This window comes from Elephantulus edwardii, unplaced genomic scaffold (genome assembly GCF_000299155.1).
Source record: "Elephantulus edwardii isolate Elephantulus edwardi_28Jun2011 unplaced genomic scaffold, EleEdw1.0 scaffold00238, whole genome shotgun sequence".
NCBI lineage: Eukaryota > Metazoa > Chordata > Mammalia > Macroscelidea > Macroscelididae > Elephantulus > Elephantulus edwardii.
In genome coordinates this window covers 2,981,174-3,006,924 of record NW_006399988.1, presented here as the reverse complement: position 1 = coordinate 3,006,924, position 25,751 = coordinate 2,981,174, and the positions used below count along the sequence as shown (strand labels likewise).

Genomic DNA, 25,751 nt, shown 5'->3' with positions numbered 1-25,751 from the left:
AGGGTCGCTACGAGTCATGCTCAACTGGAAGGCAATCAATAACCATGTCCTCCAGGGTCACTTATGCTAGTTAAATTTTATGAGTTCCTTGTTTTTCAGTGCTGTGTAATATTCCATTGTGCGAATAAACCATATAGTTCTATCAAGATAGTTGCTTCAGAATAAAGAATAACATGGTAAACCCCTTAAATTCGATGAGCATGAACCTATTACTATACTGGATTTGCTGTGAAGTGAAAAATCTGGGTTCTTTGTACTCAGGATTACTATGCTGGAACCTCCTTAATCCATGGGAAGACTGATGTAAAGGCACAGGGAGTGTCATTCTCAAAGATGGTTAAAGAAGACAAGAACTTACTATGAGGTAGAAAATAAGTTGAGGGTGAGGGAGAGAAAGAAATTGTTCCCAAGAAATGAACAAGCCTTTATTGCATGGACTGAAAAGGATGCCAAGTGACCATGAGCGAAGAAGGTCAAAATGGTGCAGGGTCAGTCAAGAATGGCCTCCTTTAAAAAGGGTTTTAGGGAAGACTAAAGAAGATGGTATTTCTCTTGGAATTTGAGGCTGTTAATTAACTTAGGTTTGGGCTTTTGTGATCAGGCCCAAAGCCTTATCAGGATCCATTGTCTGGTCTGGTTTCTGGTCTGTTTTTTGCTTTGGCCTCTGCTCTGGTTGCCTTAGATGTTATCAGGTTTCTCAAGGAGTGATCAGGCCTGGGGGCAGCTGCTTTATTCTTCCACCACATACTTCCTGTTCTATGAGTCAGCAGTGAGAGAAAGCCTTCCTTCAGAACCAGCACTCTGAAGTCAGACATCTAGCATCCTAAACTGTGAAAGAATTATTTTCCTTTTTCATAGAGTTATCCAGTTGTTGTTGTTGTTGTTGTTGTTATGTGCCTTTGAGTCGCTTGCCACTCATAGCGACCCCATGTACAACAGCCAGAAACCCTACTCTATACTGTGCCAATAGCACTGTCTCTGGTACACCCATCCCAATTACGCCAGTCACTGAATCAATCCACCTCATAGAGGGTCTTCCCCTCCTGCGCCTGCCCTCCACCCTCCTAAGCATGATGTCCCTCTCCAAGGACCTGTCCCTCCTTACAACATGTCACCCAGTTACTGTATTTATTTTGTAACAGTCGTTGCTATTAGGTGTCATCCAGTAACACACCATTCATAATCACCCTATGAACACCAGATTAGAACATTGGTCTATCCTGTACCATCTTCACAAGTTCTGAAATACTTGAGCCCATTGTTATAGTCATTGTGTCAGTCTACCTTGTAAGGGTCTTCCTCCCTTTTGCTGAACCTCCACCTCTCCCAACATGATGTCCTAACAACATGACTAAGTCTCATATAACAATATAAGAACACCCTGGTTGCACTTCCTCCAAAAAAGATTTGCTCATTATTTTGGATGTCCATCAAATCCTCAAGATTTGACATTGTTACAGTGACTGAAACAATGGGCTTGAGCAAGTCTCAGATTGTGAGAATGACGTAAGATAGGGCAAGGGTTAGGTTTGTTTGTTCATAGAATTGCTGTGAGTCATAGAGAGAGCTCTGTTGGCCTAGTGAATAGAAAGTTATACTATCATGCCAAATGTGGGTGATTTTAATCTGCGGTTTTCAGGCCTAGCATTAATTGTTTTTGGTCAAAACATTCTTCTAAGTGATATAACACTGGTCTGTCAATTTGCTGTACAAAAGTAACTTGTGGTTACTGTGATGCTAAACACTGTGACACTAATGTGTCAAATGCAGTTTTGGTTCCCCATGGTGGACAGTGTTTGGTGGAGCTTCCCAATTTAAACACGCTTGGAAGCAGGAGTAGTATCCACTTCTGAAAGCCTGCCTCCGGAAACTCTATGAATTTAGAGAAACCATGCAAGTTATACAAGTGTTCAGGTCTTTCACTTCTAGGGTTACTGTGAGTTGTCTACAACTCAATGGTACTTAACAACAACAACACAGCAGATTCATTACACTAACACCACAAAATCAAGGGAATCGGTTCTTCCATCATCCTTACTCATCATCCAATTTTCAGATGCATAAGAAGTAATTGATAATACCATGGCTTACGTCAGGCATACCTTAACCACATATCAATTATTCTTTAGTACTGTGATGAGGCCCTTGACAGCAGATTTTTCCCAGTGACACATGTTTTACATGTCTTTTGATTTCATGATTGCTATGACCTTGAGTGTGGATTATGGATCCAAATAAAATGAACTTGTTGACAACTTCAATATCTCCCTCCTCCACCTAGCATGATGTTGCCTATTAGGCAACATCCTAAAATCCTATGAGGATTTTCGTCTTCTTGATGTTGAGAAATAGTCCATACTGAAAGCTGTAATTTTTTTATCTTCTTCAGTAATTGCTTTGAGTCCTCTTCACTTGCAACAAGCAAGGTTGTGTCAGCTGCACAACACAGGTTGTTAATGAGTTTTTCTTCAATCCTAATTCCACATTCTTCTTTACAGAGTTTCTCTAGTGATTTGTTCAGCACGCAGATTGAATAGGATTTGAAAAAGGCTATAATCCTGACACGTACTTTTCCTCACTTTAAACTATGCAGTGTTCCCTTCGGTAGAAGATAATACAACATGAAGTCTACTTCCTTACATGGACTCATGATAGGGATCTGCCAAAGACTTCAAACAGCACCTCAGTCTGCTGCTGCCACTCAAGCCTGTTTGAGTCAACAAATTATATAGCCCAAGTAGCAGGGAAACATACACTCCAGTCAAGATCTGCTTTGGCCCACTGAAACTAGAAATTTTTCAAGTCACTTAATAAATGGATCTGAGTGGCATGCTCAAATGAGAGGTATACTGCTGCCAAAATTAAAGAAGCTCACCACACATTTGATCAATGAGATTCAAAGAAATGTAATCACTTCCATGATGTGATTTGTGGCAAGCAACTAATTAGAGTAGGAATGTCATTTTAGATTAAGGTGTCTGACCCTGGCCATGGTATTTTTAGGTGCTTCATATGTTCAACAAAGTTGAACAACGAATAAAATTGAATACCTGTGTGTCGGTCAACTCGCTGTTGGCAAATATGGAACATATCACAGACTAACAAAAGAACAAACACATTTTTCTTGTATGTTCTGTAGAAGCAAGGATGGTGAGATTTGTCTCACATACTTTGGATATGTCACCAAGAGGAGTTAGTCCTGGAGAAAATGTCTTGCCTTGTAAAATAGAAACAAAGTAAAATACAAAAATCACTGGTTTATTTTTGCCAAATCTGAACCTACTCATAGCTGGAGGTCCAGTGGGTTTTCCGAAGCTGTAAGTCACAGCAGAGAAGCTTGCCCATCTTTCTGTCATGGTCAATTCCATCCACCAGAGGCTTTTTGGGTTAGCAGTGTAAACTCTCTGGAAAACACCATCAGAGGACTAACCAAAGAGGAAGACCTTCAAGGGGATGGATTGACATACTGCAAAAATGGCCTGAAAAGTGGCAGAGGTCAGGGGCGCACCCAGGCCAGTCATTCTCTTGTTTTATGGAGTAACATTGAAGAGAAGCTGGCCTGATGGCGTCTAAAAACAGCCACCACCACTCTGCTTCAGTAATTTTCTATCCCATTAACCTGTTTTAGTCTTCATAGAATGTTGTTGTTATGTGCCGTACAGTCACTTGAGATTCATAGCGACCCTATGTATTACAGCCTATCCTGTTCTATCCTGTGCCAGTCACACTGCCTCTGACAAACCCATCCCGATTACCCCAGTCACTGAATCAATCCACCTCATAGAGGGTCTTCACTTCCTAGCCATTCCTCCACCCTCCCAAGCATGATGTCTCTCTCCAAGGACCTCACCCTCCTTACAACATGTCCAAAGTATGTCAGACGAAGCCTCAGAATCCTTGCCTCCAAGGAGCAGCCTGGTTTAACCCTCTCTAGGATGAATCTGTTTGTTTTCTTGGCAGTCCCTGGTGCATTCAATACTCTTCTCCAGCACCACAGCTCAAAGGCATCAATTCTCCTTCTATCCTCCTTAGTCATTGTCCAACTCTCTGATGCATAACAAGTGATTGCAAAGACGTCTTCTAAATGCATTTATTTGCTTAAACCTTTAATATCTTTTCCCATCCTGTTGTGCCCTAGGTTTGGAACCCTCCAGCAGATTTTCAGAGGCAGGCGCAGAGTACCTGCCTTCAGAATAGACAAATTCTACTTCTACAATACACCTGAAGGGGGCTTCTCGGCCACGTGTGGAGTGGGGTGGTCTGGTTCCGAGCGGCTGCGCCCAGTGTTGCCTGGCACCGCGTGGGTGCGGCGTGTGCGGACAGCGCGCGTCCCCTCGCTCGGCGCATGCGGGAGCGGGGTGTGCGCGGCGCTGCGCTCGCTCCTTCGTGGCGCGGGGTGGGTGCCGGCTGCGCGGCGGAGCGCGCCCACGAGCCCGGGGCGCCACGCGGAGGAGCAGCGGTCGCCCTCAGAGTGGCTGCACTCGGGAGCGGCTTGCAGGTGGGAGGGCCGCTCCTTCAGCCCGCCCGCGGGACTCCCATTGGCCGTTGGCCCGCCGCCCTCCGCCCGGGAGGCGGTGAGGAGCGAGAGGTGGCTGCGGAGCCCGCGGGAGTGCCGGGCCAAGCCAAAGCCGGGGACATTGTTTTTTTGAGAAGAGGGCTCCGCGACCTTCTTGCCCCTGGGTCTGGAGCCAGGTGTTGGGCAAGCTCGCAGCGGCCGCGCTCCCTGGATCCCGCCCTACGTTCGCCTCGCCGGCCAGGTCGTCTCCTACGCGAGCGCGGGTTCTGGGCCTCCGCCCACGCTCTGGGGAGATCTGGTGAGTGGCAGCGCGCCCCGGGGCCACCGGCTGCTTTGGGTTTCTCAGACCCGAGTTGTGGGGGGTTTGGGGCGGCGCCTTAGGATCTCAGGAAGGCGGAGGGGAAACGGCTGTGGAAAGAAGAGGGACCTGAGACTCAGCTGGAACAGGTGGCGCGAGCCAAGGCCAGGCGCTTTGTGTTGGGGCACAGGAACCCGGAGCAGTGGCCGCGCCTCCCTCGTCAGCTCCGTTCCCACCCCTGCTCCCCCGGGCGGCCGCCCGCAAGCTCGCTGGAATAGCGGAGACGGAATGGCCAGGAATGTGCCTCCGGGGGCCCCTCGATTTGGGGATGGTGGCGGGTGGCGGGGAGGTTCGGGTACCCAGGGGTAGTGCAGTGGAGCCCCCTCATCCCCGCTGCAGCCAAGAGAGGGATGCTTCCTGCAGGGCGCACGCGGCGGCCCAAGGGCTCAGTTCTGTGGCGCCTTGGAACTGGGGAGCTGGTAGTCAGGCGTGTGGACCAGGGAGGGGCTGGAGGCCAGGACCTGAGGAGCCACTTCTAGTTACAGCAAGATCTCTGGCTTTCGAGGACGCGAACCATGGGGTACGGTTTTGCTCAGCGTTGGCTTTGCAGATCTGGGGGCATTCCGGCCGAGATTTAACAAAGGGTGCGCCCCTCTACCCAGCAGAGAGGAGCTCAAGGTTTCCAGCTCACCCTGGCCAGAGTCGATCTCTTGGGCCACCACGCCTGGGGAGGTCTGCCTTTTTTTGAGGTTGTCATTATTTTTCAAGGTCTGGAGTCTGTTGCATGAGGGGCCCACGGAGGCGCTGGAGTGGTGATGATGGTTCGGGAGGCGGAGCTGAAGTGCGCTGAGTCTCGGTGAGGCGTGACACTTTATCATGACTGTTTTCAGACAAGAAAACGTGGATGATTACTACGACACCGGCGAGGAGCTTGGCAGGTACAGAGTCTTGAAAGATTGCTATTCAGCGTTGTAGATACACATAATGTCGGGGGCTGTGGCCAGTGGATACTGGCAGTTGGAATGAGGCATCTCCTTTGCCCTTCCAGTTGTTATATGCCCTGGAGTCAGAACTGACTCATAGCTGACCTTCCAGCTGGTTTTTGGAGGCTGTAAATCGCATAGTAGTAAATTGGCCGTGGTTCTTCCACAGCTGGTGGATTCAAACCACCATTCCACCATTAGGTTCGAAGTGCAGTGTAAGGTGTGCCAAATCAAAACGATGGTTTTTTCCAGTCACTCACTTGCTGTGTATCTGAAAGTTGGATAGTGACTAAATGACAGAAGAATCATCAGTGCCTTTGAGGTGAGAGTCCTGAATTCCACCAAGGGAACAAACAGTTGTCTCAGAGAAGTTGCAACCTGGGTGCTCCGTAGATGCAAGGAAAGTGAAACATAATTTGGGCATGTTGTTAGGAAGGGCCAGTCCTTGGGAAAGGACAACATGCTGGAAAGGTGGATACCCATCAAATCCCTCAATGAGATGGATTGACACAGTGACTGTAACAGTGGCCTTAAATATATAGCAGAGTTGGTGAGGATGGCACAGGACAGGTCAGGGTTCAGATCCACTGGAGTCAACTAGAAGGCACCTAACAACAACAAGGCCACTAGGGGTCTCTAACACTTTTGAGTATGTGGGCAAATTACAGAGAAAAAAGTTACTAACCCAGGGAGGCCAGGGGCCAGAAATAAACGATCCACAGGTGGAGGTGGGAGTGTGGGAGGTAGCCATTCAAAGATGTTGATGCAAAGTGTATTGATCAGAAGAACTCTGGGACCAAACTAGATTTAATTGTCACAGTAGCTTGTCAGTTTTTGCCTTGCTAAGGCAAACAGAAAGATTGTAATTGCAATCAGAGATAGCCATTATGTAATAGAAATGGAAAGTGCAAACTAATTAATAGGATGAGAAAGTTTTAATACTCTCATTTTTTTAAATCTTTCAAGTAACATGAGCATATATCCCAGATGGTAAGTAAATGGAGACTTGACAAATGTTGATAATGTTGAACTTTGAAATATCTCTAAACCTGGAGTTTAACTACTCATTTGGTGTTGGTGGTTGTCTGGTTTCATTTGCAGTGTTAACTTTTTAATAAATGAATGAAAGCCTGATAGGGCCAGCTGGATTTAGACCTACTGAGGGCCTTCAGGAGCTGAGTTTCACTGGAACTGCTTTCCATTTCTGAATGATTTGGGGGGTAGTGGCTGCCCAGAAGTTAAGAGCTGGCTCTTGACATTGGTAAGGGCGGGATGTCTGCTCGAGTGTTTGACAGGTGGGAGCTTTGGTCTCCTTGGGTCAGGAACTCAGTTCTCACATACAGCATGGTTGATGGTGGTGACCAGTATGCCTTGTTTTGTTGTACTTTGCTTTATTGCTGTCTGTGGATGCTATGTTTCATTTTACAAACTAAAGATTGGTGGCATTTCTGTGTGGAGCAAGTTTATAGGCTCCATGTTCCCATTTTTTTGTGTTTCTGTGTCATAATTAGTAGTTCTCAAATATATAACCTTTTTTTGAGCTGTACACTTAATAAAATTGCTTTACATGGTGTGCACTGTGTTGTGTGATACACTGGCACTGGTGCTGCAGTGTCTCTGGGGAATGTCTGCATTTCATTATGACTAAAGTGGACAAAAGTCATGTTCAACCTTAGCAGGTTTTCGGAGGCTATAAATCACAAAGAGGATGATTGTCCACCTTTCTTCACAGAGCAGCTGTGGATTCAAACTGTGTGCCTTTGGATTGGCAGCACAGCTCCTCACTTACTAGGCCATCAGAGCTCTCTAAAACACAAAAGGAACTTTAAACAAATGGAAAATATGTCCTTATCTGTGTCTAGATTGCTTGTACCAACCAGAAAAGGCTTGATGAAAAAGAAATTCAAAGACACCACACCCCGAATTACATAATAATTACAAAAATTGATCTTGGCTGAAATGTTTTAGAAATAGCAATACAATATTTTTGTTTTTTGAGTACTGTTGCTTGGGAACATAGCTGATTCTCCAGTGGATTTTCAGAGGCAGTAAATCACAAGGGAAGAGATTGCCCATCCTTCTCCTGTAGTGCAATATGAGTTTTTTTTTTTAAGTTACATTTAAGATAATTTGAGCCAGTGTGTGGCTAACTCACATAAAGTTCTTAAACATAACATGTAGGAATGAGCAACTATCCCAGAGCCTCTGGGCTGTAGTCTTGAGAGCAAGTCACAGTCCATAAAGACAATATTCTACATCCTAATTTGGAGAGGAGCAATTAGGATCTTAAAAGCTTGCAAGCAGCCACTTAAGTTCACCTAGTGGCCTCTCCCTATCTGGACAAAAAAAAAAAGAGAAACAATAAAAACAAAGAAAGGACTGATGGACCACTAAAACCTCAACCTCTGTAAATTTGAGATAAGAGTTAGTTGGTGTCTGACTGCCAGTGCTGACCACTTTAAAGGGGAGAGTTCAGGGTGGGGTGGTGTAAATTGGGGAATAAAACTCAAAAACTATAAAAGTAGTCAGGCTTACTTAGTGGAAGTTCAAGACCATGGTCCTTAGTCACCTTTGAATTTGGAACCAAGATATCTAAGTTAACTTGCCTTATCTTAGAGCCAGACAGTGTTGTTGTGGTTTTGTGCTGTGGAGTCAGAACATAGCTTCCCCTTCAGCAGGTTTTCAGAGGCAGAAAATCACAGAGGAGGAGATTGCCCATCCTTCTATGGTGCAGCTGGTGGCTTCAAACTGTGTGCCTTTGGGATTGCAGCTCAGCTTCTTAGCACCATAAAATGAACAATAGCACCAGGGAGGCCTTTATTCCTTAGAATAGTCAACCACATAAGAGCCGAAGGGCAGCATTTATTTGCCGAGGGATAAGGCAGAAAGAAGTAGAATGGATTAATGAAAATGAGAATTATAGGGAGGATGAGGAAACAAAGAGTACAGTTGTGTTGTGGGTATTGTATTAATGCAATAAAACAAAATGTGTGTGAAAAAGAAATTAGCTTTGTAAACTTAACTTAAATAAATATTTTAAAAAGTAAAATAAAATGTATTTTGAAAAGACGTTTTGCTGCAAATTTGCCCAATGCAGTGTTTCATTTGATCTCCTGACTGCTGCTTCCTTTTGAGGAAGTTAGGTGTTGTACGGCCAATCCAAAGGTTCAAGTCCACCAGCTGCTCCAAAGGAGAAAGATGGGCAGTTTCTTTGCATCAGGTTTATAGCCTTGGCAAACTTAAGATGTTTCAACAGTGAGTTGGTTCTGACTCCGTGGCAGTAAGTTGAATTGTTTTTATTAACTTTCTGTTGATTGTGGATCCAAATAAAAGAACTCAAGGGGGGAGGGAATTGTATGTATTGGTTTAAAATGTGGATGTGACTAATATGTAAAAACTTTTAAATTCAGAATAAGAAGGAAGTTCTCAAAAATCATTCTCATAAATATAAGTTTGAAGTTTAAGAGTATGTAGTTAAAATATTTGCTTTAGCTAGAATTAAATAACTTTATTCCTATAGTTTTTAGCAATATGGGTGACTTATAAAGTTTTCCTTTGAGTCTAAAGATAAAAAGAAACCTTTTATTTTCATCTAGTGTGAACATGACCTGAGGGAGCTCAGGTAGACTAGTGGATAAGGAGATTTGCTGCTAACGTAAAGGCGGGTGGTTCAAATCCACCAGTTACTCCTAAGGAAAAAGATAGAAGATAGGCAGTCTTCACTTGTATGATTTACAGCTTCTGAAAATCAGCTGAAGAATTATTTGGCTTTTTTTTTTTTAGACTGGCTTGGATGTCAAAGTTCTATTATAAAACGATTATTAAAATTAAGTGAGTGGATTGTCTTAGAGATAAGAGCTGACCTTATTTTTATTACTGTCATTGGCACTTGCTACTCACCTCTAGTCAGATGGGTGTTTTGACCTATCAGCAGCACTGCATTATAGACCTGGTCTTTGCCTCCAGGAAGCTCACAATGAAGCAGACCCCAAGGAGCTGTGGTACCTGGGCCACTTGAGTCAGAGGTACTGGACAGGAGCTTGCTTTTCTGTCAGGTATAATTGTGTGTGATGAGGAAGGAAGGCTGAGACCTTCACGTGGATTGCAGGGGTCTATGGGAACTCCCTGGGCTCTGCTCAGAAGAGGTTTGCTCATTTGTCACTAACATTTCACTCTGATTTGGCTCTTTATACATTATACATTTTGGTGTACAAATCTTCTGATGAGTTAAGGCTAATTTACTGAATAATTTATCTTAGGTGAACTATGACTTTGAAGAAAATACTGTGAAAAACTGGAGGTGGAGGAATTTTTGGTATAAAGAGACAACTTGATTGATTTTTGGTGAATGGTTGCCTTTTTCTTCCCTCTCTGCCTTGGAAATAGCTTCTTTCTGAGAGCTAGTATTGACTTAAGATGGACATGCAGGAATGATGCTGTTTTATGACTGTGCATTGTGGAGAAAGGCTGGGTAGAGAAGGGAGTCTGGTGGCAGGAAGGAGTAAGCAGACATTAAGGGCAAAGTCATGGTCCTTTTAAGCAGTGATTTATATGGAGACCAACATCTAACGTACAGACTTTACTGCTGCCGTAAGCAGTCATCTGATAACCACTCACATGCTATATGCATGTGGGCACATTATGGTCTTTTAATCTTCAGGAACACTGAGAAATCATGTACCTTTGTATTTTTCCCAAGACTGCTAGGAAAGCTCTCTGAGGAAAAGAACTTTATAAATATAAGTATTAGGACTGTTAGAAAAGTGGGAGAGAGGTCAGACCACTGAGCAGGTAGCCTAGTTCAAATTCTAGTTCTGAAATATGCCAGCTTTTTAACATTAGTAGGTCATTTAGTCTCTCTAATCAGCATCTGTAAAATGAGAGGCCTACTCTTTTGACAGCTGTAGTCATAATCAAATAAACTAACGAAGGCAGAGTAAAGAGCTAAGGAAATATAGGTATTATCTGGAAAGATGCCTGAGAACACGGATATTCCAGGCAGGCTCAGAACTTTTTTTTTTAAATTTTTAAAAAAATTTATTTTATTATTTCTGTGTGTGTACTGCCAAATTGGATCTGACTGGTACTTCAGCAGCAGAGTGTCTGGTGGCTTTGAACCACGCAACTCTGGGATTGCAGTGCAGCTTCCTGCCACTAGGCTACCAGAGCTCCCTTCAGAACTTGATTTGTAACTTAGCATACTTCAAATATCTGCGCTTCAGTTTTGGAAAGGGGACTGTGGGCAAATGCCGCTGGGGAGACCTGGTGCCAGGGCCCTTGGCCTCTCCATGCCAGCTTGGGAGAATTCACTGCTGCCCTTAAATGAGCATCAGCTCTGGAGAAGAACACATCCTTGAGGTAATGGGACTAGCCATCTATAGATGATGCTTGGTGCCATTTCTGATGTCTGTAGACTTCTTATGGTCTCGCCTATCAGGAGTGGAACAAAGTTGCAGGGTCACGTGCTGGGTCTCTGAGAGGAGTTCCTACACAGACAGATACCTGTTTGGACCCGTAATCTGGGTTTGATTCAGCACCCCAAGATGCTCTGGTATCATTTAGCACTTAGCACTTGGGACAGCTTTAGCTGTCCTGGTTTAGTCTAACTGGTGAGCCCCTTGGTCACTTCTCTGAACCTGACTTTCTGAAGGACTGACCTTCTTTCCACTGTCAGATCTTACATTACTTTAAGCCCTAAATCCCACCTCTTTAATCATCCACAATAATTTCTCTACAGGTCACAGGACTTCACATTGGTCCCTGACCATAGACTGCCTGGTGACATGTTCGTCCTCATCTTGTGTTATGATTACTCCATGCCCCAAGCCAGTCAGTGTCTTCAGGGGTACACTGGTAAGGTCTGTGGCCCTATCTTGCCAAGGCCTGCACTGTGCTGCAGGATAATGATGTGGGGAGCTGCTTCTGGATCATCTCACACTCCTGGAGAACTCTATCCATAGCAGAACAAGGTACTGACTGCCAGGCTCTGCACCATCTTCACAGTCGATGGGTTTTGGAATCCATTTTTGGAGCCACTGTGCATTTTGAGTGCTTTCTGACTTAGAGGCTTCATCTTCAAGCACCGTATCCATTGGACACTATTTTGTTGTGGTCCATAAGGTTTCCATTTGCTACTTTTTGAAAACAGATCCCTAGGCTTGTTAGTGTTATCTTAGTCTGGAAAAGTCACTGAAACCTATCCACTTTATACTGGATAGATCAATATATGAAAAGCATTACTAATCTTGTTGGTGTTTGAAATACCCATTGTTTAACTGTCAGTATCATAGCAATATGGAAAGCAGATATGCTGGAAAATATGTGGGAAGGAATTTGGTGAATGACTGTCTTGGTGTTTCAGTGCTGCTTTGATGGCAGTACCACAGATGCATGATTTTAACAAGCAAATTTGTTGTCTCACTGTTTAAGGGGCAAGAATTCCAAATTTAGGTCTCCAAGGTAGCCTAATGATTTCTCCCAACTTTTGCAATTGGAAATTGATTGAACATGCAACCAAGGTACATTAATAATTATGGGTAAATATTAACAAAGCAAGTAACAATAACCATATAATCCTTGGAATTGATGCAGGAAAGTCATTTGACAAAATCCAACACCCCTTCCTGGTAAAGACACTCAGCAAAATTGGAATAGAAGGGAATGTCCTCAATTTAGTGAAAAGTCTATATGCAAAACAAAGAGCCAATATTATTCCAATGGAAAAAGACTAAAAGCATTTTCCTTGTGAACAAAAACCACACAAGGATGACCACTGTCACCACTTCTATTCAATATTGTGTTGGAAGTACTTGCAAGGGCAGTATGACAAGAGAAGGAAATAAAAGGCATTCAGATCATCAAAGAGATGGTGAAACTATCACTATATGCAGATGATATGATAGTGTATACAGAAAACTACAAAAATTCAACAAAAAACTGTTAGAGCTGATAACACAATTACAAAATGTGCAAAAGACATGGAAAGATTTTTCTCTTGAGGAAGATATTTGGATGGTAAATGGAAATGTGAAGAAATGCTCAAAATCACTGGCAGTAAAACAGATTCAACTCAAAACTACAATGAGATACCATCTCACTCCAGTAGCAGTGGCAAAGTTTAACATGACAACAAGTAATAAATATTGGAGAGAATATGGCAAGATAGGAACTCTTATACACTGTTGGTTAGATCATAAGATGGTATAACCACTCTGGAAGGCAGTTTGGCATTTCCTCAGAAAGCTGAACACAGAAATTCCATATGACCCAGCTATTCCGCTGCTTGGAATATACCCCAAGGAAATGAGAACTAAGGCGCAAATGGAGACTTGAACACCAATGTTCATAGCACTGTTATTCACCATCACAAGAACATAGAAATAGTCAGTATGTCCAACCACAATTGAATGGACTGAGAAATTATGGTATACTCACATGATGGAATACTATGCAGCGTGCTGGAGCAATTATTTTGTAAATCACTACCTAATTTGTGAGGTATTGAAGAGTAAGTGAACTATTTCAAACCCATAAGGACAAATAATGTTTAAGGCTATTATTGTAGAAATAGATAACTAGTCAAATGTATATGATGATCTAAGTGGGGGAGGAGCGGAGTAGAGGTGTGAGGTGGGGCAGGGAGGATGGTTAATCATGGGGCTGCACAATTTGATGGGTGGAAGGAGGGGTGGATTAAGGAAATGGGAAAGATCTGGTGTGAAAAACCGTGTATATGAGATTTGTAAGTAAAATGAAATTTCATATATATAAAAAATCGTGGGTGACTGAAACACAAAAGTTGAGAACGAAGAAGGATCAGTAGTTGGAAAATATGGACTTAGTGACAGAAATGAGGCTGGAGATAGAATGATAGAACAATGATTTATTCATTGCAGATATCTTTTATAAGAAACACAAATGGTGACTATACACCTTGACCTCACCTGCTGGTCTATACAGGAATGAGATTGATTACATTTGTGGAAAAAAATCACTGGAGAAGCGGAATATCAGCTGTGAAAACTAGGCCCCATGCCGATTTTGGAACAGACCATCAACTACTCATGCAAGTTGAAACTGAAGCTAAAGAAGATGAAATAAAATCCACAAGATCCAAAGTTTGATCTTGAGTCTGTTCTGCCTGAATTTAAAAAGCCATCTCAGGAACAGGTTTGAACACCTGTGGTCTCTCTAGAGACTAAGGTGCAACCGAACTAAGCCCTGGTCTTATTTCCTTGCTGTGCATCAGAGAGGTGGACAGTGACTAAGGATGATAGAAGAAGAATCGATACCTTTGAGTTTTTGTTCTGGAGAAGGGTTCAGAACATGCCATGAACTGCCAAGAGAACAAACAGGTCTGTCCTGGAGAGGGTGAAACTAAGTTGCTCCTTAGAGGCAAGGATTTTGAAGCTTCATTTTACATATTTTAGCTTATTGCCAGGCAGGGCCAGTCCTTGGAGGAGGACATCATGATTGGAAGTGTGGAGAGACAGTGCAGGAGAGGAAGACCCTAGATGTGGGGGATTGACACAATGACTGGGGTAATAGAGGCAGGTGTGTCGGAGACAATGAGATTGGCTCAGGATAGGGCAGGGTTCAGAGTTATTGTACCAGGATCCGGCAACTGGAAGGTGCATAACAACAACAGCAAGTGGCCTAGTGGTAAGAAGCTGACTACAGTCTCAGGGCTTGTAGTTCAAATCCACCAGGAGCTGCTCTGGACAAAGATGGACAAACTCCCTCTGCAACCCTGTAGGCCATGTTCTGGTAGTATCCAACAATAACAACAACAGAAGAAGTCTTGCTCTATCTGTTCATTGTGGGAGATAGGTCTTAACTCTTTGTAGCTTCGGTACAGTTTGTGCTTCCTTCTCTGTACCTTATGTGCTTTTTTATATCTCAGAGGTGATTGCTTTAAGACATTCTCTATACTCATTAACAACTAAGAGTGTTCTATTCTTAAATAAGATTTGAAAATAGGTACAAAGATTTAGAATTTACATCATATATTTTTTTGGACATCATCTAATCTATAATAATGTCTAAATTATTATGTTAGTAATTATTAAGGACTAAGTTAATCTATGATAATGATTAAGTTTTCTTACAGTTTTCGAGGCAAGAAATCCAAATTCAGAGCTGCTATAGGGGCCTAGTGATAGGAAGGTGCACTGCAGTCCCAGAGACACTTTGTTAAAATCCACCACCTTCTGAGGAGTGGGACGGACCATCTCCTCCTGTGTAATCAAACCTCCTCTAAAAAGCTGCTAGAGGGTCAGCTACAAAGACTAATGAGAAAATTAAAATATTGTTATTGTTGTTTTTCTGTGCCATCGAGTCGTTTGCAACTCATAGTGACCCTAGAGCTCTGAATGCTGTTCTATCCTTTGCCAACCTAGCCATCTCAAATGCACTTATTCCCACTGCTCCAGTCACAGAATCGATCCATCTTATCGAAGGTCTTCCTCTCTTTAGCTGCCCCTCCACTTTTCCAAACATGATGTCCCTCTCCAAGGACCAGTGCCTCCTTGCAACATGCCAAAGTATGTCAGAGGAAGCTTCAGAATCCTTGACTCCAAGGAGTTCACCCTCTCCAGGACAAACCTGTTTGTTCTCCTAGCAGTCCATGATATATTCAGTGCTCTTCTCCAGCACCACAGTTCAAAGGTATCAATTCTCTTTCTGTCAACCCTATTCACTGTCCAACTCTCTGATGCATATCACGTAATTGCGAAGACTGTAGCCCGGATCAGACGCACCGTAGTCTCCAGCCTGACGTCGTTGCTCTTCAGTACTCTTGAGAGGTCCCTCACAGCCGACTTTCCCAATGCAATTTGTCTCTTGATTTCCTGGCTGCTGTTACCAAGAGTGTTGATTGTGGAGCCAAGCAAACTGTTAGCTATCTCAATCTCTTCACCATCCATACTGATGCTGTCAATTGGCCCAGTGGTGAATGGGGACTTGGGAAGCTGCTGATAAGCTGATGAAGATGGTAATGGTGTTGGGGACAGTGTGACGTGTGGAGTGTAGTACATTCACTTGGGAAATGGAAGATACTGTTTACAGGATGAGTTAAGATGGTGAAAACCCTGTTACTACTTAATGTATTATTTTTAATCCTCAGTTGTTAACCATTACAGCACATTACATAGTAACTGTTTTAGTCTATCTACTTCCTTCAGCAGCACCTTGGGCTGCTTACCTATTTTTTTAAAAAAAATATTTGCTCTCTAGTTAGTTGCATGATTCTCACTTAGTAGGTGCTAATAAAGCTTGCTGATCAACTGATTGGAACACAGCATGTTGACTATGCAGACTTTAGTCAGTGGCACTTTTGGTCTGATGGCTTAGGCTACAGGAAGTTGTGCAGCTAACTTAAAGGCCTTGGCTCCATGAGCTTTGGGCTTGGAGGGAGAAAGATGGGCAATTTCCTGTGCGGTTTACAGCCTTTGAAACTTGGTAGTGAATCAACAGTGTGTTTATTCTGTCTGGACAGCAGTGAATCTGCAGGTCGTAAATGATGCTTTTGAATTCTCTGTTAAAGTTCCAAGCACAGGATCAGTTTTAGACAGAAAACAATGGATCAGTAAATCTGTTCTTTTGCTTTGGTGGTCACTGGGAGCCAGATTTAAAAATTGCATTTTGACATATCCGTGGTGTTTTAATGGAAGTAAGAGCTTGTAGTCACCCCTGGTTGGCCAGGCACATTATTCAGCTTGTTTACTCTTGCTTGTAGCCTTGTTGTTGGGCACCGTTGAGTCAGAATCTACCCAAAGCTAACCCTCTGGCGGGTTTTCAGAGGCAGTAATATCAGAGGTTGAATTGCCTGCCTATGGGATGCAGTGCAGCTTCTTGACACTGGGCCACCGGGCCATCGGGCCACCAGGAATTATGGCAATTTTGTGTGAGTTGAAGGGCCAGCTGCCTGACAAGTTTTCCCAGGTTGTGATGGTGTTGGTGAGGCCACCCTTGTAGGCTATGTTGAATGTGGTTTTTCTCTTTGCATTTCTGATTCCACTTGTCCCCAGGTTTCCTCTGGTAAGAAGGGCTGTGAAGTTTTACAGTTTAGATATACGTATTAGAGATAAAGGCCATTTTTGCAATGTTAGCACAGCGTGCATGTTAGGAAGGCTGGGGCTAGTCTTTTAGGACATGGTGGGAGAGCTTGAGGATGTTCAGCAGTAGGCAGCGTGGTTGTCTGCTTGTCTGCCTGTGCTTGGAATGTGCCCCGGAAGACTCAGGCAGGGAAGTCTTAGGCTAGATGGGACCAGAAATATAGGTCATCCAGGCACTTAATGGCACCCTAGTGGTTTAGTGGTAAGAAGCTTCACTGCCAACCTGAGGCGCATGGTTCAAACTCAGCAGTCGCTCCTCGGAAGAAAGATAGGCAGTCTCCCCTCATGTGATTTATTGCTTCTAAAAACCCACCGGAGAGTCATCAATGGGTTGGTCCTGACTCAGGGATACATAACAATAACAGCAACAAATAACAGGTGCATAATGGTGGAGAAGCTTGGGAGCCCTGAAGCAGGCTTCCTGGTCCTGCTTCCTTTTAACCAGGCTCTGTCGCACCTGAGTCTCTGGTTGGCCAAATGGCTAATGGCTTGGCTAACTGAAAGCCCACAGTGGCTTCTTGGGTTAAAGACCAGGTGGTCTTTCTCCCCCCCCCCCCCAATCCTCGGAGTGACTTCTGCTCTGACATACAAGGGTCTCCAACAGGTGAAGAGCAACAGCTGTTTTTGACCTCCCAAGTTCCATAGGGCTTTGAGAAATACATGAGAGCGCTGAGTTTTCATCCTTGACTCTTACTAGCAGCCACTTGTGCCTAGGTAAAGTAAACCATGACCTTAGTAGGGCTGCATTTCACCGTTTCCTCAAGGAGTGAGGAGGCAAGAGGCATGTCGGAAGCCCTTCCCTGTTGAAGCATTCTGGGGTAGCAGCTTTCTCTGCATTTAGCTCTCATAGACACTTGTCTAAACAAATGAACATTGTTTTTGTTTCTACTGCAAAAGACTTGTACTCTACACTTATGAATGAAGTTAATATGTAGCATAGTTTACCCAGGTCCAGAGTTAGTAGTTCAGCTTTTCAGAATGTTCCTCAAACACTCTTGTTATTATTTAACCTCTGGGGATGTTAATGGCTGAGCTCTGGGCCTCTGCCCTCTAAGGAGGATAGTGTCTTGTTTTATTAAACTAAAATCTTTTGTCTAACTTAGAAGTAGACTGTGTGAGGTTTGGGTGAGTGTTTTGCTTTGGTTTACTGTGGTAAATTATCAAAACAGAATTTATCACTTCCTGTTGAACATACTGTTTATCACTTGGTTAAGATTTTAAATGGATTCCTTTTATTATGCAGTAGGAGTTAATAGAGGGAAAAGTAGACATTTGAATTTTCTACAGCATCTAAAAAAAGTGGGTCCAGTCCTTGGAAGAGGACACATGCTTGGTAGAAAAGAGTGAGGGAGGTGTGTCAGTGAAGAAGGGAAAGACCCTCAACAAGATGGATTGACACAGTGACAGTAAATGTGGGCTCAAGTGTATCATAGATGATGAGAATAGCATAGGATACGACAATATTCAGATCTGTTGTTTGGGACTTGCTATGAGTTGTCATTGACAGAACCTAATAGTAAATATTTTTGAGGTAAAACAAAAAGTACAGTCATGTGCCACCTATGTATAGGTTTTATGTTTCAGCTAGTATTTTATGGTGAAAAAGACAGTGGTTTAAAAATATTTTGTGTTTTACTTTGACTTGCAGTCCAAATTAACAAAAAGACCAGAACGATGACTTGATGGTAAGTAGCTTGCAGGCACCTGATAAGGGCAGCAGAGCCAAGCAGGCTCACTGGGTCTTGGGGGCATTGAGAGTTGGCTGACTTCTGGGGGAAGACATTAACACAGTGGTCATTTTGTGCAGTGTCGTTTACTTCAGAAAATAACCACAGACTTTCTTGTGTCCTATCCAGTCGCACTCAGTAGTTTTGACTCATGACGGTCCATGTGTCACAGAGTAGAGCTGCTCCGTGGTTTGGTGGTGGCCTTGACCTTACAAAGCAGCTGGAAGGCCATCCATCAAAGCAAGACCTTTTGGTATGTAGCCAAGTGCTTATGACACCAGGAAACTTCTATTTCACATTTCTATTTTCAGAGACGTCAGGTGTGGAAGGAAGTTAGAACATGTTGCTTTTTAATCCTTTATAAATATGTTCAACTTTAGGTGAAGATCATACTGTTTGAACAAGTGAATGCCTGTCCAGTGTTAGTCTTCGCCCTCGACTGGTTTGTTCTGATGGAGTAGAGCAGAGAAATTTGCCTCTGAATATGGCCTCTCTTTTGGGATGAATTTTTGTCTTCTGTAAAAAATGTCCAATATTTAGACATATGTACTGGAAGGTGCTAGTTTTAAAGCCTGCCTTCTTAGGTGACTCTGGATGGACTTGAACTTTATGGTTAATAGCCAAGTTTGTTAACCATTTGGACTATCCAGTAATACCCTGTTGTAGAATGTAGTCTTTTAATGTATAATAGATGAAATTTGAGACACAGGATTGCATAAGAGGCAGAGTGAAGAGTTTAGAAATTTGGTCAACCAAAATAGGAACGGAGAAGCTGTTTCCTATCTTAATATATCTTATTAGTGGATAATTGTTATAATAGAAAACAATAAGTTGAGGGGAGCTCTGGTGGCCTAGTGGCAAGAAGCTGCACTGCAATCCCAGAGGAACAGAGTTCGAATCCACCAGATGCTCTGCCGGAGAAGGAGGCGCAATATCCTCCTGTACCAGTCAGATCTGATTTGACGGTACACGCACACAAAATTAAAAAAAAAAAAAAAAAAAAAAAAAAAAAAAAAAAGAAAACAGTAAGTTGGATACGTCCATTATAAGTATATACAGACATCTGGACTATGAAGTAGACTGCAGCCTTCAATATGGATTGAGGGTCAATGTCAACAAGACAAATATTCTCACACCTTGACCAATTGGCAGCATCAGGATGGATGGCAAAGAGATTGAGATTGTTCACAGCTTTAGTCTGCTTGGCTTCACAATCAACACTCTTGGCACCAGTAATCAGGAAATAAAAAAAAGTATTGCAATGGGAAAGTCTGTGGTTAGGGACCTCTCCAAAGTACTGAAGAGCAATGGTGTCACTCTGGAGACTAAGGTGCGTCTAATACAAGCTATGGTCTTTGCAATCACTTGTTATGCATCAGAGAGTTGGACAGTGACCAGGGAGGATAGAAGGAGAATGGATGCCTTTGAGCTGTGGTGCTGGAAAAGAGTATTGAATGTACCATGGACTGCCAAGAAAACAAACAGATTCAGCCTAGAGAGGTTAAGCCAGGCTGCTCCTTGAAGGCAAGGATTCTGGGGCTTCGTCTGACATATTTTGGACATGTTGTAAGGAGGGACAGGTCCTTGGAGAGGGACATCATGCTTGGGAGGGTGGAGGGATGGCATAGGAGGGGAAGACCCTCTATGAGGTGGATTGATTCAGTGACTGAGGTAATCGGGATTGGTGTGTCAGAGGCAGTGCGATTGGCACAGGAGAGAGCAAGGTTTAGGGCAAACGACTCGACTGCACAAAACAACAACAACCATGTTATTGTGATGGTGAATAACACTGCTATGAACATTAGTCTACAGATCTCCTTTTGTGACTCAGTTCTGATTTTCTTCGAGTATATTCTAAGCAGTGGGATAGCTGGGTCATATAAAATTTCTAGGTTCAGCATTTTGAAAAAATGCCAAACTGCCTTCCAGAATGGTTATACCATTCTACAGTCCCACCAACAGTGTATGAGAGTTCCTAATTTACCACATCCTCTCCAACTTTTATTACTTGCTGTCCTGTTAAACTTTGCCATTGCTACTGGGGTGAGTTGGTATCTCATTGTGGTTTTGATTACTTATATAAAACTTTTTTAAAAAATTCTGGGGTAAAATAGAAACTTGCAATTGTAATTATTTTTAAGTATCATTTGCTATCACTCACCATTGCCATTTATTAGACAGTTGTATCCTATGCTCAGATAATTTTTAGGTGGTGATTTCCAGAAGTCTAAAATCACTTGTTTTAGAGAGAAGTTACAAACTGAAGAAATAAGAAGTAACTACAAAATAAACTAATTTTGACTTTCCTTTTCCTATTTCTTATATCCCTTAATAATTTGGACTGACTTCTTGGTATGCATTCCCATTGGTTTGTCCATGGGATTCTCAATGGCAGCCCTGACCCACTGTTAGCTAAGTGCGCAGTAAAAAGCAAAGCAACTTATTGCTGTCAGGTGGGAATTGACTCATAGTTTTCAGAAGCTGTAAATTGGTAGGATGCCCATCTTTTTTTCCTAGGAGCTGATGTCAGATTTGAACCGCTAGAGAAGTGCAGCCTTTTGTTAGTAGTGCAGCTCTCCACAGTTTACACCACCAGAGCTCCCTCAGTAGGCCTTGGTCTTTTGCCTTCTGAGGTTCATATCCAGACACTATAAGTTTAACCAGAGAGCCTTGGTGGTAGAGTGCAGTACATGTTGGACTGGCAACAGAAAGTCAGCAGTTCTAATCCACCGGCCATTCTGTGAAAGGAAGATAGGTCATGCCACCTGTAAAGATGGCACTGGGATGTTTACCAAGACAGAGTAAGTGGGAAAGATACAGATTTGTGCGCGCGCGCGCGCGCACACACACACACACACACACACACACACACACACACACACACACAGTTGTGCAATGTGTCTAAATACATTACCTGCTCTTCCTTCTTGGCAGTTTCCTTACTTGTTCACCTCCTCAAATATGGCAGGGTATCCTGTGGCGGGAGCCAGCTATTACAAGAGGACTCACTTGTCTTTAGCACTTCCCTCACTTTCTTTTTTGCTCCTCTGAAATGTTTGCTGTAGAAGATCAAGGACTACAGCCTTCAATATGGATTACATCTCAATATCAAGAAGACAAAATTTCTTTCCACAGGGCCTGTAGGCAACATTGCAGTAGATCAAGAAAAGTTTGAAGTTGTCAACAATTTCATCTTACTTGGTACCACAATCAAGACCCTTAGTAGTAGCAGTCAAGAAATCAAAATACAAGCCATAATGGGGAAAATGTGCTGTTGGGAACCTCTCCCCGAGTACTGAAGAGCAGTAATGTCAGTAATGGCCAGGCTGTCAATAAGGTGTACCTGATCCAAGCCATAATTTTCTCATTTGCTTGCTATGCATCTGAGAACTGGACAGTGACTAAGGATGATGTAAGAGCCATCATTGCCTTTGAGTTGTGTTGCTGCAGAAGAATCCTGAATGTCCCATAAATTGCCCAGAGAAGAGAGAGGTCTATCTCGGAGAAAGTGAATCCAGGGTGCTCCTTAGAGTCAAAGATGGTGAAATTAATTCTCACGAACTTTGGGTATGTGGTCATTAGAGAAGGACACCATACTTGAAAATAACCTTTCACTCCCAGTGGCCCAGGCTTCCTGGGGAGCCCTTGTTCCAGGGTTGAAGGTATGTCTGAACATTTCATTCCTGTGTACCTGCCCCCTGCCTGGCAGACAGGGTTTACTGTGGGGTTCCCCAGGGAGCGAGCCTGCCAGTGTTTTAGAAGGTTCTGCGATGCTTCCTAAGGGTTTAGCTGGGCATCTTAAAAAGAGTTCTGGGAGTATTTAAGAAATGCCTTTTTCAGAGTCCACCTGGATACCATGGGAAGGGAGTAAGAAGGCTCTCTGAAGGAGAATCTGTTAAGATGAGAAGCAAAGATGACTCAGAGGTCCCACTGTGGCCAGAGAGGAGGAACTGCTCAGAAAGCATATTGGTATAGCCACCCTTCATCCTCAGGGCCTTTGGCTGTGGGCAGATGTGTTAGTGGTCTGTAGACAGGTGTGAGGGACATCTGTAGGCAGATGTGTGGGCAGCCTGTGGGCAGGTGTGTAGGAGATCTGTAGACAAGTGTGTAGGAGGTCTGCAGGCAGGTGTGTGGGAGGTCTAGGCAGGTCTGTAGGCAGATGTGGGGACAAAGTCTTCAGGCAGGTCTGCAGGCAGGTTTATAAGAGGTCTGTAGGCAGGTCTGTAGACAGGTGTGTGGGAGGTCTGTAGGCAGGTCTGTAGGCAGATGTGTGGGAGGTCCGCAGGCAGGTCTGCAGTCAGGTGTGTGAGAGGCCTGCAGGCAGGTCTGTAGGCAGGTGTGGGGACAAAACCTGCAAGGAGGTCTGCAGGCAGGTGTATGGGAGGTCTGTGGGCATTTGTGCAGCCAAAGAGGACAGACTGTGTGACCCTGAAGAGCAGCAGTCTTATTTCCCGGTTGCTATCTCCCATTTAAAACAGTCTTAAGTGGAAGAATGAGATATTAAGATTTGATTGGAGAAATAAGTAACTTGATACTTTAGATCTTTCCAGAAAAAAGTCTGAAATTGTTATGTCCAGGCACCATGGTTTCTGACCCAGATAAGCTACGTATGGGGTCAAGGCAGATTCTGAGCCTCCATTCTTTTCTGACCCATACTAATTTAAGATGTGAGAATGAGTGTTTTGCCAAGCCAACATTGTCTGAGCCAAGAGAAGCCCATTAGGCTGGTGCTGAAAGGCTGGATTGTTGGAGTTTGCTGAGGGAGGGCATGGCTCTGTCAGTTGCTCAGCTTGCCCACTTAGTGTTTTGAGTGCCTTCATTCGAATGTGTGGAGTGGGGCTGCTGTGTGGGCACAGACCTCCTGCTGCAGGCTCTGTGAAAGGGTGCTTTCTTACTCTTTGGGCTTTTTGGGTAGACATATTCAGCTGATAAGATAACAGTTTTCATAGCAGTGTAGTGGTTGGCTTGGCGACCAACCTTAATGTCAGACGTTTGAGCCCCCAACTGCTCTGCTGGAGAAAGATGTGGCAGTCTGGATTTCTAAGGTTGTGGCCTTGGAAATCTCTTGGGCAGCTTCACTGTCCTATAGAGTCACTGAGTCTTGGTGTTTAATGAGAGCTCAGGGATATAATAGCAGAGTACTAAACTATGAACAAGCAGCATAAATAGACTTACACGAAACTGTCATACTTTTCTTTTTTTCTTTTATTAATTTGTTTACTGAACATCTGAGTTGTGTAACAACAGTTGGGGTTTTGTGGGGTCATCTTATCTCAGTGAACATATGTGGGCTAGACTCTTACAACCTAATGAAGCCTGCTTCCAGGTTGGTGCTGATTACTTGCATCCTTGTGTGCCAGAGGAGAATTGTGCTCTGCTGGTTTTCAGTGGCTGAGGTTGAAATGTAGTTGCCAGACCTTTCTTCTGAGGCATCTTTGAGTAGCTTCAAACCACTAGCCTTTTGCTGTAACAGGCTTTAAGTTAAGTAGCAGAGTGTGTTAGTAGTTTATACCCTTCAGAGACTCTGAGCACATTGGAGGACCTGAGAATGAGCTCTTCATCCCTAATGCCAGAAGCTTGGCACATGAGCTTAGACAAAGTATGCCATGAATGAGTTGGGCCATATGATAAGGGGGTTTTATGTGTAAGTAGGCTAGCTTTGTTCCTTTCTCTGGCCCTTAGTGATGTTTTAGAATTAGTAATTCAGTGATTACAAAAAGTCACCATCTTGAAAAATGTGTGGAGTTGTTCTCTGCACATAAAGAGTTTCAGGAGTTAAAGTGGACACTGACCACTGGCTGCCACCCACTAGATACTAGTTTCATCTCCACTCTTACTACTAAGACAAAATTAAGACTCACTGCCCACAGGAACCAGTAGAGATGTGTTATGGGTGACGGTGCCTGCACTCAGTGAGGCCCAGAACAAGCCCTCCAGGGGAATAGAGCTGGAGAAAGAGATGGCTTTAGGTACCAAAACTGGGCAGGAAAGAGAAAGCCAGATGATGTCAGCACGGCTTCCAAGGCAGTGCCTGTGTGAGGCCACATCTCAGGACTGCTGAGGATAAGGCTCCCTCCTGATGGATGAGGTCCATTGTACCTCAGAGGCTGGTAGGGCTGACTGACGGAGGCCTTAGACAGTTGCTGACACCAAACTAGGTGTGGTACTGAACGTGCCTCACTGGAGCTGCATCTAACAGTTGTGGTCACATACATATTTTGTAATTAATAAAATGTCATTTCCTTTCTTAACCCGGGAAGCCCCCTGAGATCAGGGCCTGGAACCTGGATCTCAGTTCAGCCTAGAGGAGGTGAACTGGCACACAGAGGTCTTAGCCAATATTTGCTGAATGTGAGATTTGGATTCATGAACAGAAGTTTGCTTTAGTTGTTTGGATCGACCAAACCCAACAGATGAAATTGTGAAGATATAAAGGTGAAGCCAGGGAGTTAGAGGGAAAGCATGCTGGGGAGACAAGGCCTCTTGGTGTTCGTTTGGACAAAGACTCTGAAGACCTTGGCAATTCACAGCTTCCCAGAATTAATTGACATAGGGGACTGTATTTAAATGGGAATGCAGCTTTAGGTGCATTCACAGATACTGTGTATCATGGTGGGTAGGGAGGGTGGGGAAGAGGGCTTGCCCCTTTGTTTTCTCTGAAGGTCAATCTACATCTGGATGGAATCATAATTGGTCCTGGGTGTTCTGGAAGAGACATTGACAGACAGGAGGGAGTTCAGTAAAGGCAAAAAGTTAGGAAAGCACACCTTCGATGAATCACTGTGAAGCCAGGTATTGTGTGCTTGTCTGTAATACTGTTGATGTGAGCTGCCATCTAGCAGGCGATGATATGGAGCCCAGTTCCACAGAGCCCCATACTGTGCCTGATCTTGGGGCAGCTCCACTGTCTGTATGCTCGGTCCATGGGGCGGCCTCTGTGTTTGGAGTTCCTCCAGTTGAGGGGCCTTTTGGGGACATTGAAGTATTTCAGATAACAGATGTTGCCCTGGATGTGCTCACCAAATTGTGCCAAGAAATATGGAGAACAATCGCTTGGCCAACTGACTGCAAGAGATCTATATTTGTTCCCATTCCAAAGAAAGGTGACCCAAC

The 25,751-nt window shown here is 43.8% G+C and overlaps 1 protein-coding gene across 2 annotated transcripts in view; it reads left to right on the top strand.

The window, feature by feature from the left end:
* Positions 1-5,582: 5,582 nt before the first annotated feature.
* DAPK1 (death-associated protein kinase 1) overlaps positions 5,583-25,751 on the top strand; it is a 265,295-nt gene continuing 245,126 nt past the window's right edge. For both annotated transcript variants that reach the window (XM_006898874.1, XM_006898873.1), the window contains exon 1: positions 5,583-5,752. In XM_006898874.1, the coding sequence (XP_006898936.1) occupies positions 5,691-5,752 (62 nt within the window). In that variant the 5' untranslated portion in view covers positions 5,583-5,690. The remainder of the gene's footprint in view (positions 5,753-25,751) is intronic.